The 16,005-nt window shown below is 43.8% G+C and overlaps 2 protein-coding genes across 2 annotated transcripts in view; one reads left to right on the top strand and one right to left on the bottom strand.

The window, feature by feature from the left end:
* The window catches only part of hsd17b4 (hydroxysteroid (17-beta) dehydrogenase 4), a 48,336-nt gene that overhangs the window by 5,406 nt on the left and 26,925 nt on the right, over nt 1-16,005 (bottom strand). The gene's annotated exons all lie outside the window — the stretch shown is intronic.
* On the top strand, nt 4,791-8,736 carry spry1 (sprouty homolog 1, antagonist of FGF signaling (Drosophila)). Its single transcript, XM_010794656.1, has 2 exons — nt 4,791-5,333; nt 6,721-8,736. Exon 2 carries the CDS (start codon nt 6,776-6,778, stop codon nt 7,856-7,858), a length of 1,083 nt encoding a protein of 360 aa, XP_010792958.1. The 5' UTR covers nt 4,791-5,333; nt 6,721-6,775; the 3' UTR covers nt 7,859-8,736.

The raw sequence follows: 16,005 nt of genomic DNA, 5'->3' as shown, positions 1-16,005 counted from the left end.
TAGATGAGTTTCTTCCCGTTACATGGATATAAAACATTCATAGTTTATTAAATTAACATGCCCTCAGACACGGTTTCCTGCAAGATGTTGTGGCAGTGCCCGGTACCGGGGTCTCCCGGGCTTAACAGGTTAATCTTTTCTCTCATTCAGCATCATGTTGATGAAGCAGGGATATTTTCTTATCATTACCACAGCTGCTGTTGCTTTGGCCTTTTCTGTCCTGGGTCCATTCCTCTGTAAATGAAATACCTATTAATGTGAAAATGTGTATCTGAAAGTGTTTTCCTCCCTGCAGTGTGTACCTGATCAGCCGGAGCAGCAGGAGGACCTTCAGTATGCCAGCGTTCACTTCTCCAACAACCGGGCAGACCCTCTTTACTCCAACATGAGAGCAGCTCAGCCTCTCAGACACACGGAGCAACAGGAAGTCCCGGAGTACGCTGCCGTCAAGTTCAGCAGTGCTGCCCCGAGGTGAGCAGATCCTCACACAGGAACATTATTCACATATCATTTAATTCCCTTCGCATTATTATTACCACTAAAAAACTCATCATTGATCTCTCAGGACCAGAGGTCAGGACTCTGGAGAGGATCCAGCTGCATTGTACAGCACGGTCAACAAATCCTAAACACAGCAGGCGTTGCCTTTATGATCTAAAATGTCTGTGATTCTTTTACAGTAAAATGTTTAATAACCAGGTTAACTTAGATTTTTTTTTTAAATCGATACAGGATGTGCTTCACCAAGATTAAACATTCAACAGTCTTTATCTTATTTTATGTTTTACTTTGAGTGGGTTAGCAGCATTGAACATTGAATATACAAGATAAGATAATTTTGCAAGTCAAAAAAAAAATGTGTCGTAAAACAGTGAAGTAACACATCTTTTTGTGTGAAACGTCACCAAGATGGCCGTCACTACTGTCTTGCCAAAAAAAGGGATTGACTACCCTCACTATCACCACAATGAAACACGTCCAGAAGAATGTCATGCAAAGCAGCCTGCCTGCCTGCCTTCCTTTGATTCTCTCTGAACTGCCTGATATTTTTAATGTTTAATGTCAACCATTTGTGTAGATAGCATGAAGTAGAAAAGTTCGCCGATGCTAATGTAGCGTTAGCATAAAATTCCCGGGCTTAAATGGTGTATTATAGAATGATCACACCGGTGTGACAGTAGACTACTCTTCAAAGGGTTCACGAAATATGACTACTACTCTTACTGTTTAACATTTTGGGTTACTTAATGTTACTTCATGTTAAGGCTAATAAAAATGACAAGGCTAAGGCTGTAATGCTAACTAACGTGCTCGCTACTAGCTAGGTAGCTAACTTGATCCAGCCACTCCTGGTCCTTTCATCAGACGGGAAGCGAAAGAACGAGCAAGACCCATTGCTGGTATGATAACAACCTGGTACTAAGCACACAGGCATGTTGTTATCTTATCTTAGCTATCTCTTATTTAGTGGAGGAAAACCATTTTGAAATCAGTTATGACATGATTTACGTGACTCTGGGATTTGTAGTCTTTCTAGTTGCATATTTTTCATAGTCTTATATTTCAACAGTTTTACGACAAACTGTGACTTTTTTGACATGTAAATTCTTTTTTAAGATAGACAAACATCATATGTGTAATTCATGGCACAATTCAAACGGGATCGAAAGATACGTTTTCTCTCTCCATCGACTTCATTACATATTTTTTCCGAAATAAGGTCCCATGGGTCGGAAGTAGATGGGCGGGACTTCGCCTCTCTATAGATGTTTGTCTCTAGGGTCTGTTTATACAGTATAGTTGTATACAGTTGGTTTGACTGTGTCCCTCTGTAATGCTTTTGATGTTTACGAGATGAAGGCTTTTCTCAAAGAAAGATAAATAAAGTACTTTTCCAGTGCCATAACACATCTCCCCTCAACAGTCTGTGGTTGAACCCTCTAACTGTGGTCCCATGATTCAGTGGTGCTCAGTGGATGGAGCTCTGGGCCTGACAGCTGAATATCTGTGTCTGTTTCCTGTCCCAGATAACGGCAGTATGCAGAGAGGCTGCCCTACTGGCCCTGCAAGAGGACATCAAAGCTCAGCTCATCGAGGCCAGACACTTTGAAAGTGCCCTGAACACTGTGAAGCCCCGGATCCCCGACTCTCTCATCCAGTCCTATATCAGCTATCAGCAGGACCGCAGCGGCATGTGCTTCTTCTGAGCAGGCTGCCATGGAAAAAGTCAAACTAAGGCACTTTTCTCAAAGGAAATGTAATGTTGTTTTGGAAGTAAATGGTTTCAGCTACCCTGGTTTGCTGTATAATTATGATAAGGAAGTGACATGTAAACCAGCTGAACATGAAGTGCTAAATAAACAATTCCCAAACTGGTCTTTGAAATATTTTGTTTTTGCTTTATAGGTTTCGAAACATGTGTTTAGCTCAGCAGGACAATCTGGTTTAAGTTTCTAATGTTGAAAATTGAATTGAATTGAATATTTCTAAGTGAGCTGAAGTGTCTTGTTTGATTATAAGTAACAATGTATTAAATGCATTATATTCATTGACTTTGCTTGCCTTGTGTTTTTAATAGCAAAAGAACATTACAGGATAAAGAAAAGTCACAAATAGGCTCATAAGCTCTGGTGATTTTAAAATGATATAACTAAGTTTACAGCAGAATTAGACAGCTTGGAAAAGTCTGCAAAAACACAATTTCTAGACAAAATTCATATAATCCCATATAGCTATCATAATATCAAAGTCCTTACATTTCACTGAAATTAGTTTGGGGCAGGTTTTTAATGAACTTTAAGAGTTGTATATGAATGTATCTTTTTTTGCTCAACTTTTGCTTTTAATCTGTATGTTCAGCATGATTTCAGTGTAACAAAATGTGTTCTGTGTTTGGATTTTGAACTGCATTCAAATCAGAAGTTTTAAATGTTATCACTAAGACAAACGACTTTTATTACTGTTTGATTCTGGATGGCATGATTCCCTTAATCAGAATTATGCATTGTTTCCCCTTGCTTCAATGTTTATATAATACAAAAACGGAATTGGTATTTCTATCTGGGGACCTTCTGGACCCCCTTCAATAATCCCTAATGGTTCAGAAACCCCCAGTTTGGGAAACCGCTGCTCCATATCCACGGGGAGAAAAACAGCAGCGGCTGGTATATTCATCACATTCACCATGCATGGAAAATCAGCTAATTGCTGTAATCGTGAGATTTCCGTCCGCACTTCCGACCACTAAGAGCCGGGATCCAGGCGGCCATCTGTCGGTCTACCAGGATTTGCTTTATCACCAAGAAGCTGAATTGTAACATCCAGCCAAAGAAGAACTTGTCATTACTGCGCCACACAGTCGCTTTAACCGTTAATTCTACTAGGGCTTTTCCTCTGTTCTTTTTTAAGCATTTGCTGACCCGAAATGGCACTGGAGGTCATTCATCTATTGATTTTTCCATTTGAATAGGATAAATTGACTTTGTATTGAACTTCCTTTTCTCATGGATCCGGATGTAGCGCATCCGCGACACCAATCAAACCAGACAGTCAAGAACAGAGAGGAGGGGGGTGTAGCAGGGGGGGGGAGTCTTTCCCCTCGCTGCAGGGCTGCTTTTTTCTTAAGGTGGACCGGGACTAACACTAAACCTCCAACCACCACCGTTACCACCTCCCCCCATTCACTGATCGACCCATATAACGCTTGAAATGATGGGGAAATGTCCATATCACAAGCTGCAGGCCCACAGTGACACATTGAGTTTCCTCTGATGCCTAAATGCGCAATGGGAACCTTCAAGAGAATAGAGACACATCCTGTTGATGTTTCCTCCTGAATGTCTATAAACTCACACAATTGTCTGTCCAGACAGTGGTTTCTAAACACCAGCAGGGATCTTTTTATGGGGTCTAGTTTAACTTTGATTAACTTGTTAAACGGAAACAACACGTTTTTGTGTCGGTGTCTGTTAAGCAGTGAATTATTAACTTAAGCTTTTAGAAACTGTCTGGTTACGAACCATTGAAGGTAATTTGTCTATGAACTAATTTAATTACATATGGATACTACATGTTGTGCTATATTACAAAATGTGTGGTGGGGTCCTTAACATGTTTAAAAAGTGTCTGAACCCCTTCATTAAAACACATTTAAAATACTGATTTAAGTTCAAGTCAGTTCAGCTCAGGATCTTAAGTTTTTTGAAATGTTCATTGAGCTTTATAAAGTATACTTTCACTTTCTCTTTTGTTATCAACATAGTTTATATTGCCAACACAAATCAAGAAAATGCCTGTAATCTATTATTAGTTTAATAGTTGTTGCCATAAGTTGTAATGCTTATAATAGTTTATGTATTTATTGTAATGTCTTTCTGTTGGTGTAATTTGTATCTGTGTGTTTGTGTATCTCCTTATACTATAGTAGGCTGAAAAAAAAATTCAATTTATTTTGAAAGCAGAGCAAAAACTATACAATTAAATAAAAATGTATAAAAGGGGATTTAACTTGTGCTAACCGAAAATGACAAATCGGCAAGAATTTAAATACATATCCCACTCATTACACCACTATTAGTCACATTAACCTTATTCACATTCATAATTATTCATAGCCCACAAGAACGGAAACTGGTCGTCTTTTTTTCTTCCATGAGCCCCCTCGTAGAGGCCAAATAAAACCCCGGTCCACCTTAACTAGAGCACACATCTCTATCGCCCGGCCTTCCACATCTGCCCAATGAATCAGGAGCGGATGCGATGTATCCTTTTTCAGTGGAGTGAATGGCCAATGGGAGTTGGCTTGTGGAGCAAACACTGAGCCCTGCGTTCCCATTCATTCAGTGCTGAACAGGCCCGCGAGCAGTAGCGCGTGCATCGCTGTCTGCGACCCAAAGACGAGCGCAGACTCCATAAGCAACGACCATAACCGAACCCTCCGCTGACACTGGAAGAGGAGAAAAGCTTGGATATAAGCTCGTGTTTTGTTTTGTTTCCTGCAAGACTATTTTTGTGTATTTCACTACAATTCCTGCAGGACTTCTGTCACTAGGTTGCCTACAGATCGGCCTCCCAAGTGCGCAGCAGTTCCTTTCCTCCATCTGAGCTCCACCGTGGATTTACTTTGTTTTATCCGGGGACGAATGCATGCGTAAACCCGCGCTGAACTTCTCCAGGAAAAGGGAATAACGCAAAGGGATACACTTGGATTAACAGACTATGAATGTTATGCATCAGACTTTATAGCATACGCTTGGACATTGCCCCTTCCTTTTGGATGGAGTTTTGGTTTGCTATAGTTTGATGGATTCGACGTTATGGATGGTTGCATATAGGTACGTATCTTCCTTAGCATTTAACGCTTTTTTGTACGTTTATCATGGTGCTTTTACGTTATTTATCACCCGATAGTAGCGCTCGTAGCGAACTCCGCTGTAGGTGTTTTGTAACACTGGTGCACAAATCCCAAGACTTTAACGTGCCATTTGTTATGTTTGGCACTGAAAAAAACACCCGCTGCGACTTAAATTATTCGCGATCAGTTGATGAAGTTGATGGATTTCCATGTCCTTCCGTGGCTCTGCTGTAACAAACACCCTTCCCCCCCCACGGCGGTTGTTTTCATTCATAAGTTTTTCCCCGTCTATTTGGATGCGTCCTCTAATGTCTCTTGATCTCTGGCTCTGTGTGTTTTATAGGATCCTGCTTTTATTTATGCGCACGACGTTTCCTCCTATGAATGCACTGTGTGCAAACAATCCGATTTAAAGTGCCCCTCTTTGACGCGAAGACTATTAAAAACAACACGTTAGTTTACTTGCAAAACGTAATATACAATTGATCGCTTTTATATGCAGTGTAAGATTTAATATGTGCTTCACGGGGGAAACTGGCCTCATGCAAGTCGGTGTTGCTTTTAAACATCTACGAAATACAAACTCACTTTATGATCGTACTTATCGCATAAACAGTTATTAGACGAATGATCTGCTTCATATAAACTTCAGAAGTCGTGTCTGTCCGTAGCGGTACGTTAAGTTGTTTCGACATTTTCCCAATCGCTCGGTTGCTTTTCAACCAAAGTCTGTATTTTGTCGGAACTTGGTCTGACCTTAGCTTTTTTCTCTGCTCTACTTTTGTCCCCGTTTCCCTGAAATCCCTTTTGGTGTAGTAATAGAATACTAAGTGAGGCAGCTCATTTAGTTCCCTTGGATCGCGTCCTCATTTCGTCGCCGCGGTGCATTTAAATGTTAACTAGTCATACAAATGTAAATGAGCAGGGGAAGTATTTGTAGGTCCTACTGAAGTTTAGATGTGTGCGTATTGGGGAGGAAGCTACCACAAGTCTTGTTAATAGTCAACTATTTTCCCGGGTTGCCTCACTTAAGGTGTTCAAACGTGACATATTGTCATGTTGACAGGATGAAAACAGTCTGAGTGAACTTTAAAAAGACTTTCCAATACTCAAGTACACATGTTTATTCACCTCATACTGTAATCAGTGTTGTAAGGAGCTATTTCTGCTGCTTTAGTCATATTGAAAGAGATCATTTTGATAGTGATTGGTTTCCACTTGGCTTTGAATTTGAAATGGCCATGTTAACCTCCTTCACCATGACAGTGTGTTTGCCAGTTATGCCATGTTTTGGCTCTGTCTGATGATGTCTCCTCCCTCCCTCCCTCTCCTTTGTCTCTCCCCGGCCTATCTTCCCCCTCTGGCAGGTTTTCCGATGCATGCCAAGTCCACGGTGAATGTCGGAAGTGGTGATCCCCCCAGATGGAGCTCCAAAGTCAACATGGCCCCGGCGGTTCATTAGTGGTGATCCAGCAGCCTTCCCTAGAGAGCCGGCAGAGGTCGGATTACGAGCGGGAGCTCCAGCATGCCGCCATTCTCTCCCTGGACCAAATCAAGGCCATCCGCTCCAACAACGAGTATACAGAGGGGCCCTCAGTGGTACGGAGGCCCCCTGCACCCCGCATGGCCCCCAGGCCCCAGGACAAGCAGGAGAGAACTCACGAGGTCATTCTCGTCAATGTGAATAACAATTATGAGCACCGGCCATCAGGTCACCACCATCATGTCGGGGGCGGCATGGTGGTTGGGGGCCAGCAGTACGGAGGGTCCCGGGTGCCGGGGCTCAGCCGCTCCACTAGCACAGGAAGTGCCGCCAGTTCAGGGAGCAACAGCAGCGCCTCCTCTGAACAGGGACTCTTGGCACGCTCGCCCCCCACCAGGCCCGGCATGGGCTTACAGCACCACCACAGAGCGGAGCGGCCTGTTCGGACTCAGCCTAAGCCCAAGGCCCTTTCACAGCCCCAGCAGGGCCCTCACTTCCACCAGCCTCCACTAGAGGCTCCACTCAAGCCGCAGGGCAAAGGGAAATCAGACATTTCTAGCTCTGGCAACGGGGTGGTGGCTGCTGCCGGGCACCAGTTCATCTGTGAGCGCTGTGGGAAGTGCAAATGCAGTGACTGTACGGCTCCCAGGAGCCTGCCTTCGTGTCTTGCGTGCAATGGCCAGTGCCTCTGCTCTGCAGAGAGCGCGCTGGAGCACGGCACCTGCATGTGCCTGGTTAAGGGCATCTTCTACCACTGCTCCAATGACGATGAGGGGGACTCTTGTGCTGACCAGCCCTGCTCGCTGTCACGCTCCCACTGCTGCTCTCGTTTCCTTTGCATGGGATTAATGTCGGTACTCTTCCCCTGTCTGCTATGCTACCCACCTGTTAAGGGGTGTCTGAAGGCGTGCCAGGGCTGCTACGACCAGGTCAACAGGCCCGGCTGTCGCTGCAAGAACTCCAACACTGTCTATTGCAAAATGGAGAGCTGGGCCCCACAGACCCAGGAAAAACCCTCCTGATCGCCCCTGTGTGTTTGTGATTGCGTGGGAGACTCTTTATGTGGATCTTATGATGATAATGATGATGATAGTCACAAATTAATGTTTATCAAACATTCTAAGCACCTCCGACCAGCCTCCCCTCCTCCCTGCGGAACTAAGGAGCTAAGCAAAGGAGTAACGAAAACCACTCAATTATTTTTATTTTCTCTGGATCAGGACCATGTTTTTACAGACCAGTGTTTGCCTTAACTGTTTCTATGTCTGTCCTCAGCTCCTCATTAACACTTTTCTTTTATATATATGAAAAAAGTGTTTCTTCCGTTTTAGGTAGGCAGTTTCCTCTGAGCCTGTGTGCCCAGTGGGAGCTGCCTCTCACCAAATCTGTGAAGGACGATCTACTATAGGGCAATTATGTAGCTGTTACCTGGTTTTCATAGCAAGCAGGTATGTTTGAATTTATTGGTTGCTACCACACTAAAACCGTGGTTCCTATGCTCATGTTGCATTAACGAAAGCACATCCATCTCATAGTATTTTTTTTTCTCCACTTGGATATGTTTCTCTCTTTCCACCCATCTGAACTCTTCATTCACATTCTGTGGCATTCTCCCATGTTTTTGTTTTTTTATTTTATTTTTGTGTAAATTGTATGCTCAAAATCCATAAGAGGAATTCTGGCTATTTTTTAAAAGAAAAATGTCTGTTAAAACATTTTTTTGTTGTAAAAAATATTTATTATGTGAAGCTCTATTATTTTATGATATTTATTGCAAGAGACAGTCTTAAATTTACTCATGTCTGAATATAACAAAATATCAAATACTTACTGAAAAATTAAAGGGTGGCACAAAAGAAAACTATGTTAACTTTAATGCAGAAAATATATTAATTAATGAAAAACAGTTCTGTCTGGCGTCTTGATTGAGCTGCTAAAGGAATGAATGATCTGTTGGCTGATTTCAAGAGAATGCATGTCTATATTTTAACAAGTTTGAGTTCAATGGCAAACAGCAAATCTCTGTTTTCTGTGCGTGTGTGAGTGTATGTTCATGCTGGGTCTGGAATTCCTTGGTAAAAAATGTCAGCAGTGAGTAGAAACAGCTTGTAGCTTGAAATGTGACTGTTTACATTCTTGGAGGGCTTCTTTGCTGCGATTCTCCTCGGTAACCTTGAAAGCTAAACAATACAGGTCATTGACACGATTAGCCCCGAAGCTGCTAGCATCAACAGAGCCTCCACGTTTCCATGAGTTATGCTCACAGGAAGTAACTCTCCTTCTAAACCCTGTACGTGAGTAAAAGTAGAAGCACTCAGGTGTGTGTACTTGAGTGAAAAGAGAAGCACACGATGATCTGGTACCAGAGTAACAGTGAGAAGTACTCAGGTCTTGTACTTGAGTAACATGTTATCGACAGTATGAGTAAAGTATGACATGCTTTCCCAGCGTGACCATCGTTATCCTACAGATCGCCACGTTAGGATATAGTTCAGTACTTTGAGTACCAGTAGGGCTCGCATGTGTGTAGTGAGTTCTCCACCAAAGTATGCCATAGGCTCAGCATCGTGTGTGTTGTGTAAAAGTGCGCTGTATGCACGTGTTCCTACAAGGCCTGTGTGTGTGTGCATGAGATGTACGTGTGTGAGTATGTGTTCGGCCGCACGCACGAGCAAATCTCGTGCGTGTGTGTCTGACTGCATGCTCCATGCTTGACTGTAGCTCCATAGCCTGCTCAAGCGAAGTCTCACCTACAGTTAAAAACTGTAGTGACTAGTGTTGTGCGCTGGTTTCGACTTCCCCGCTGCCTCGACACTAAGCAGCTGATCGGGATGTTCCAAACTCCAAATGGGTCTCCATATTGGACGGAGCCCAACAGTGTGTGTGCCGTGTGAGAATGAGAGCGACCATTACGAGTAGCTGGCCACCTGTTCAAAGATAATACCGGGGCTTTCAATGCTGGGCTTTTTATGGCGTGGTTCCTGCACTAAGGCAACGACAGGCAATTAACAGGGCGGCACATCCTGAAACACAGTCGTCACGTTTGCAAGATGCACCATGTTGTCAGAGAGTTTTATGACTGGGAAGTGCCGGCTGATGCCACCCTTCACTGCCAAGTACCTCAGGGGATCAGATCATCACTTGAAAGCGGTGCGGTCAGCCAGAAATGCCAACAGTTGGAGAAACGCATGCTGTGACCAGGAATTTCTCTGGGACAAAAAGGGAGGGGGGGAAATATACCATGGCTTAAGATTTGGAAAGCTGCAGGGTTGGCAACAACACGACCATGTGTATAATCAGCTACATGTGACAGAGGTGCCCTCAGGTGCTGTGTGCAACAGGTCTGGGATCTTTGGATCCAGAGTGTTGCTTAACAGGAATATGAGCCTCTTGATACAACATAAGCTTGGAGCCCAGAGTAAAGGCTGCAGCAGTTTGGGTTTAAACACTTCCCAGATAAGAAGCTAATGGTAAACACAAGCACAAAGGAAGTATCTGGTTGCTTTTGTCTTTCAGCTGACCAGGCTTTCACTGAGACTGACTAGCATGCAGCCTTATTCCAGTTTGTCAGCAGTTTGCGTTAAATGAACCATCCATCCAAATGGGCCTTCTGTACTTAATGTGCTTTTCTTTCCCCTTTTTGGTGGAATGTACCTTTTGTTGCCCTGAATAGTTAAGAGTGGATTAGCGATTTGTCAATTTCCTGTTACCTTTCAGAGCTGCAATTCGAGACCCATTTGCTCCTGGCTCCTGGATGATAGCAAACAATAGGAGGCCTTTTTTCAGGTTTCACTATAGTTACCCTGTACGGATGAGGGGGGGGCGGGGGGGAGAGATCTAAACTGTATTCAGGAGGTGGTGAACAGGAAGACAGTGTTTACTTGATATTTTCCAGCCTAAGCCAAATAAGGAAACAGATCCTACTCCCACCATTTCCAGAACCGGGCTCTGTTAAGTCCTTAACATGTCTCTTAAATCTCTGATATAATCGGTGGAGGTGTCTAAAATAACATTTAAAGGCCTGTGAATAGTTTATTTAACTTCTCAAGTCACCCTGCCACGTAAACTCCACTGAAACTGCGTCACATGTTACTCATCGCGGGATTCCACTGTAAAAGAAAAAGTTAAATCTGACTCACTATTAAGTAATTCAATGATATAAATGGTCACAACGTCCCCCCTCCTCCTTCCTTTTGCACTTGTTTCAGAGTAAATTTAGCCGCTCCACACGCCCACGTAATGCTATTTAGAGTCGTCAGGCTTGGCGGGTCTCTTGCCTCAGCTTTGGGTTTTTTGGGGCCATACAAGTGCAAACATGCATGACTACCAAGTGAGTCATGGTGGAACCTCCAGCCCACACATCCTACCGGGGCAGACCTTTTCTTAGCCAGGGCACCACTGATGGAGCAGGATACTCTATAAACAGCCTTCCTCCTCCACAGCATTCATCACCAAAAGGCCTGCTTCAGCTTTCCTCCGCCTTCTCATCTGGTTTTCATTATTTCCCCTCATGGCATATAAATAGAAATTAGCAATCAGGGGAAATGTGGGGGTGGTGGATTTTGGAGAGGAAGGCGTTTTTTTTTTGGACGTGACGACCAAAGTTTATGGAAGTTATCTCCTAAGATATTTGGTTTTGGATGTTCTCATGTGCTGGAGCAACATGTGAGAGTTGATGTGTTTGGAATCGGCTCCAACATCCACACTCAGCAGGATTAAAATGACATTGTAAAAAATAGCAGCCACAAAATATTCACTACGGGTAAAATGCTAGAAAAATACAGTGTACTGCTTTGGTGGAGTAAAAAGCTTTTATATCCAATATGTAAACGTTAGAAAATAAGAAAAGCAGCCTTGTGTTTGCCTCGACCACCGTGCGTTTCAGAGTGCAATGAAAAAGGTTTGAATTGGAGAATTTTCCCAACCCACAGAGGAACATGTAATCCTTCAATTCAACAAAAAATATGGAAATATCCCAATTTAGAGATGTGATATTTTTACCTATGAAGATGTTTTTGTTGGACTGACAACGAAAAAGGCAGATTTTCAGCCCTTGGAGATTTAAGCAGCCATCATTGGAAGAAAGTGCACATTATTGTAGCCAAAGTTTCTCTGCAGAGGTACAGAAGTGGTTCATGCACAAAGTAGATAAAAGTAGAAAAATATCCTGTCGGGTTGTCCTGTTCCTTTCAAATACGAATGATCTTATCTTCATCCAATTAGAAGCTGGGCAAACGCTTCTTTCTTCAAATGTAAGGGTTAGTTTAATACTAATACATTGACTTCCTTATCTAGTGTCTAGTATGCAAATCCTCGTGACTGATTATTCTAGTTTCCTCTGAGGTATTTGCCTAAATATCAGTGAAAGTGAAAAGGAATTATTTTTGGTGCTTACTGCATTTAAAAACAACTTTTTTTTCACAGTGTATCTCAAGAAACTTCGTCCTGGATAATCCACAGACCTCGCGTCAACATTTTTGATGTGGAATTAAGAATATTGGGAAGTCTGTAGATCAGTAAAATAAATGGAAAAAAAATTCTGAAAGTATATTTTAAATGCAATCTTCAGCATTTTGAGCAGCACAAACCAATTTCAAACCGGTTTTCTTGTACTCTTATTAAAGTCAGTGAACATATTTCCCAACCTAATCAGGTAAGAGTGACGGTTTATTTAGGTGGAACTAACTATGTACATGCTAGTGGCTGTTTCCTGTTTGCCAGACGACTGTTTGTCAGTTATTTAGTGACCTCTTTCCTCCTCAGGAGCCATAAAGGGCCTGTCGGGACGACCCAGTGTTTTATCCGGTGTTGAGGGCCATTCAAGTTGGAGGTGTTTCATTGGGGCTTGAGTCTCTTAAGCATTTGCTCCTGGGTACACACACACCCACAGGAAATGTAGTGTAAAACTTTCACACCCCCCCCCTTCCTAACCTCCCATGTGTCTATGCAGCGTTACTATCTGATACCGCATTCTTCGCCAAGCCTCCTTCCTGTCTCTTGTCTTTGTCTGCCATTTTATGGACAAAGGCCAGTTGGAGGGGATGATGATGAGGAGGAGGAGGCCCATGGATCAATACAACACACAACCCTTGGCAATCATTCAGTTGGCTCCTTTTGTAATTAATGGACGGGCGTTATTTCGGCTACAGATGAGATTTGCTCTTGATCAATGGCTCCTATTTCATCACTTGATTGACTCATCAGTATTCAAAGTGTCACTTCCTTCCTGCAAAGTTAGCGCAAAAGCCTTTTGGCAGCTCTCACAGGCCCCGATAGACTAGCCAGTGATTTTGTATTCCGCTTGCTAATTAAATCAGCGGGGTGTTTGTCTTAGTGTTGCTCTCACTGGAGACTGTTGCTGGAAACAGCAAGTTGTCAAGAGTCGACAGATTTGATCCCCAAAAATGCGAAATAAATAGTAAAAAAAACCTCATCGTTTATGGTGGGAGATATTTCAAACATCAGATAATGAGCCTGCCTTACATAAAACTAAACTAAAATGAGAACAAAATATTTCCGGAAAGTCCACAAGGAGCATTAAATATCACTTCTGAAAGATACTGCCGTGCTTTCTGTTAACACAGAGCATGCTTTAACTGTTTCTCCCATAGCCTAACTCTGACAAGATCACGTCCTTGTTCCTCTTTTAACAGCCTCAGGGGACAGTTTTGTGTGTTTGCTGCTGCATTCCATGGAGCCCCCCTACAACCACTTTTGTTCTGTTTTCCCCTTTGATATCTCAACCAAGGGCAACAAAAAGCATCACATATGCACATTAGAGAGATAGCGAGAATGATAGATAGATAGATAGATAGATGGATCTGGTGTGTTTGTTTGTGAAGAATAAGAAGAAGAAGAAGAAGAAGAAGAAGAAGAAGAAGAAGAAGAAGAAGAAGAAGAAGAAGAGGAAGTTCGGTCTTTCTTTATCCACCCTTTCCTCCCCCTTCATTCCCTCTTTTTTTTTCAGATTAGACTATGCATCCAGACAGATGGTTCCCGTCTGCTGGCTTTTTTCAATTCACTTCCTCTCCTCACAGACAGCCGCCCTTCCCCCCTCTGCTGTCTCTCTCCCTCCCTTCCTCCCTCTCTCTCTCGTTCTCCCCCCTCCCCCCTCCAACGGCTCCTCTGTTATGTGGCCAGAAATAATCTTTTATTGCCCAGTTGTTCGGAAGTGACCTCCTGCCCTTGATTAGATAGGGCCAAGTCCTATCACACGATTGTGTTTGAGCTGGCGGGCTGACCCCCCCCACCCACTCACACTCACACACACACTCACACACCATATTCACCCCCTCCCACACCAGCCCCATCCTTTTTTCCAACCCCCCGTCCCTCTCTCACTGCCGGGGCCTTGGTGATCCTGTGTGAGGGGACAACAATGGGGGGCTTTAGTCCCGTCCGGCTCTTCTCGGCTGGGGGGCAACAGGGTGGGGGTCATGAGGGACTTTCTTTTTTTCTCCATCAGTCAGCCAGTCACCGGGTGGAAGTGGCAGCNGTCACACAGCAGCATGTTGATGAAGAAGGGATATGTTTCCATCATTACCATTTACAGAGGAATGGACCCAGGACAGAAAAGGCCAAAGCAACAGCAGCCGTGGTAATGATGGAAACATATCCCTTCTTCATCAACATGCTGCTGTGTGACAGAAAAGATGAAGGGACAAAAGGTAGGAAAACTTCTGGATGTACTTGGAATGTGCTCACGTCTAAGAGGAGAATCAAAGAGATCGTGATAGAAATGTACTGTTTATAGAAGGATGTAAAAAGAGCAGCAACAGGTCCTTCTATGTCAGATCAATGTTCTATAAGCACTTAAAGACCACCATCTTTATAAATTGAGTGTAACATGTTTTCTTTTGTACTAGATTCATTACGTAAGCATCTACTCTCACCTCTTCCCGGGTGTCCGCTCTCTCTTCAGGCTCAGACGAGTCTCTAGAAGCCCTCTTTCTTCTGGTTAGGAGAGTTTATGAAGAAAAAGAAGATCACATTTTGACACCAGACAAACAGACTTTCAATGATTTAACAAACAACGATTAAGATGATCAGATCTGCTCACCTGATCCACAGGAAGACAGAGAGAGAAATGACAGCCAGGACAACAACAGGGATTGTTGCAGCAGCAGCAGCAGCAGCAGCAGCAGCTGGTAGCTTCCATGATCCTCCTGAGAGGTAATACAGCAGTGTTTCTCTAATCAAGTCAAATCAAAGTCAACTTTATTGTCAATCTCAAAATATCATTATTCCATTGACGGAGCAGAGAGACGGAGCGGCTGTACGTTGTTGCTCGGGCTGGGGCATCCTTTTCCACCTGTCCAGTTTGTGCTGTGGCGGGGACCTGTTTCCACTTGTCATGTGCTGCTGTCCTGGCGAGATTTTGCCCCGGGGACGTAACGGAGAGACCAGAGCGACTTCGCGTTCGGGCTGCGGCTCTACGGTGCCGAAGAGGTTTTACCACGGGGATATCGCGGAGAGACCGGAGCGCCTCTACGTTTCGGGCTGGACCTGCTTCGCCTATCCTATACTGCTGTGCTGATGAGGATCTTCACCGGGGACATCGCGGAGAGACCGGAGCGCCTGTACGCTTCGGGCTGGACCTGCTTCGCCTATCCTGCTGTGCTGAGGGGGTTTTGCACCGGGGATATCGCGTAGAGACCGGAGCGCCTCCACGTTTCGAGCCTGCTTGCGCGCCTATCCGGATGCTGTGCTGGTCTGGGAAAATGGCCCATATCGTGATTCTGCTATGCCTGTTAGCTATTTGGGGCAATGAGAAGTTCTCTCGTCATCCTGAGAAGTCGACTGGATTCAGGTCTGTTCTACCGCCCGCAGTGGACATCCCCTATAAAGGTTTGGATGTGTTACAAACAATTACTGGTTGGCTTGTCACAGACATTCAGTTCGACTAATGTTTGTCTTTCTCACTTGCCTGCTATGATGGTTCTTCAGGACTGCTTCTTGAGCTCTAATCTCACTTTCGCGGAGTTTGCTGGTGACTTTAACGCAGATTACAATGTGTGTCGGTTAAGAGAAAAAGGTGCTTTTTTTGTTGTTGCTATTATTACTATCAGGGAATGTACAACTAAAGCCTGGACCTCCCAGTAGCAGCAGTCAGATAGCTACTCCTGCTGATTTTAATTCTAGATCTGGGTTGGGATTCTTAAATGTGCGC

The sequence above is a fragment of the Notothenia coriiceps genome, unplaced genomic scaffold, assembly GCF_000735185.1.
Source record: "Notothenia coriiceps isolate Sejong01 unplaced genomic scaffold, NC01 NC01_scaffold00037246, whole genome shotgun sequence".
NCBI classification, from domain to species: Eukaryota; Metazoa; Chordata; class Actinopteri; order Perciformes; family Nototheniidae; genus Notothenia; species Notothenia coriiceps.
This window is presented reverse-complemented; position numbering and strand designations above follow the sequence as displayed.

What these genes read in the sequence shown, in the direction of transcription:
- spry1 (XM_010794656.1), top strand. Translation starts at nt 6,776, where the DNA reads ATGGAGCTCCAAAGTCAACATGGCCCCGGCGGTTCATTAGTGGTGATC.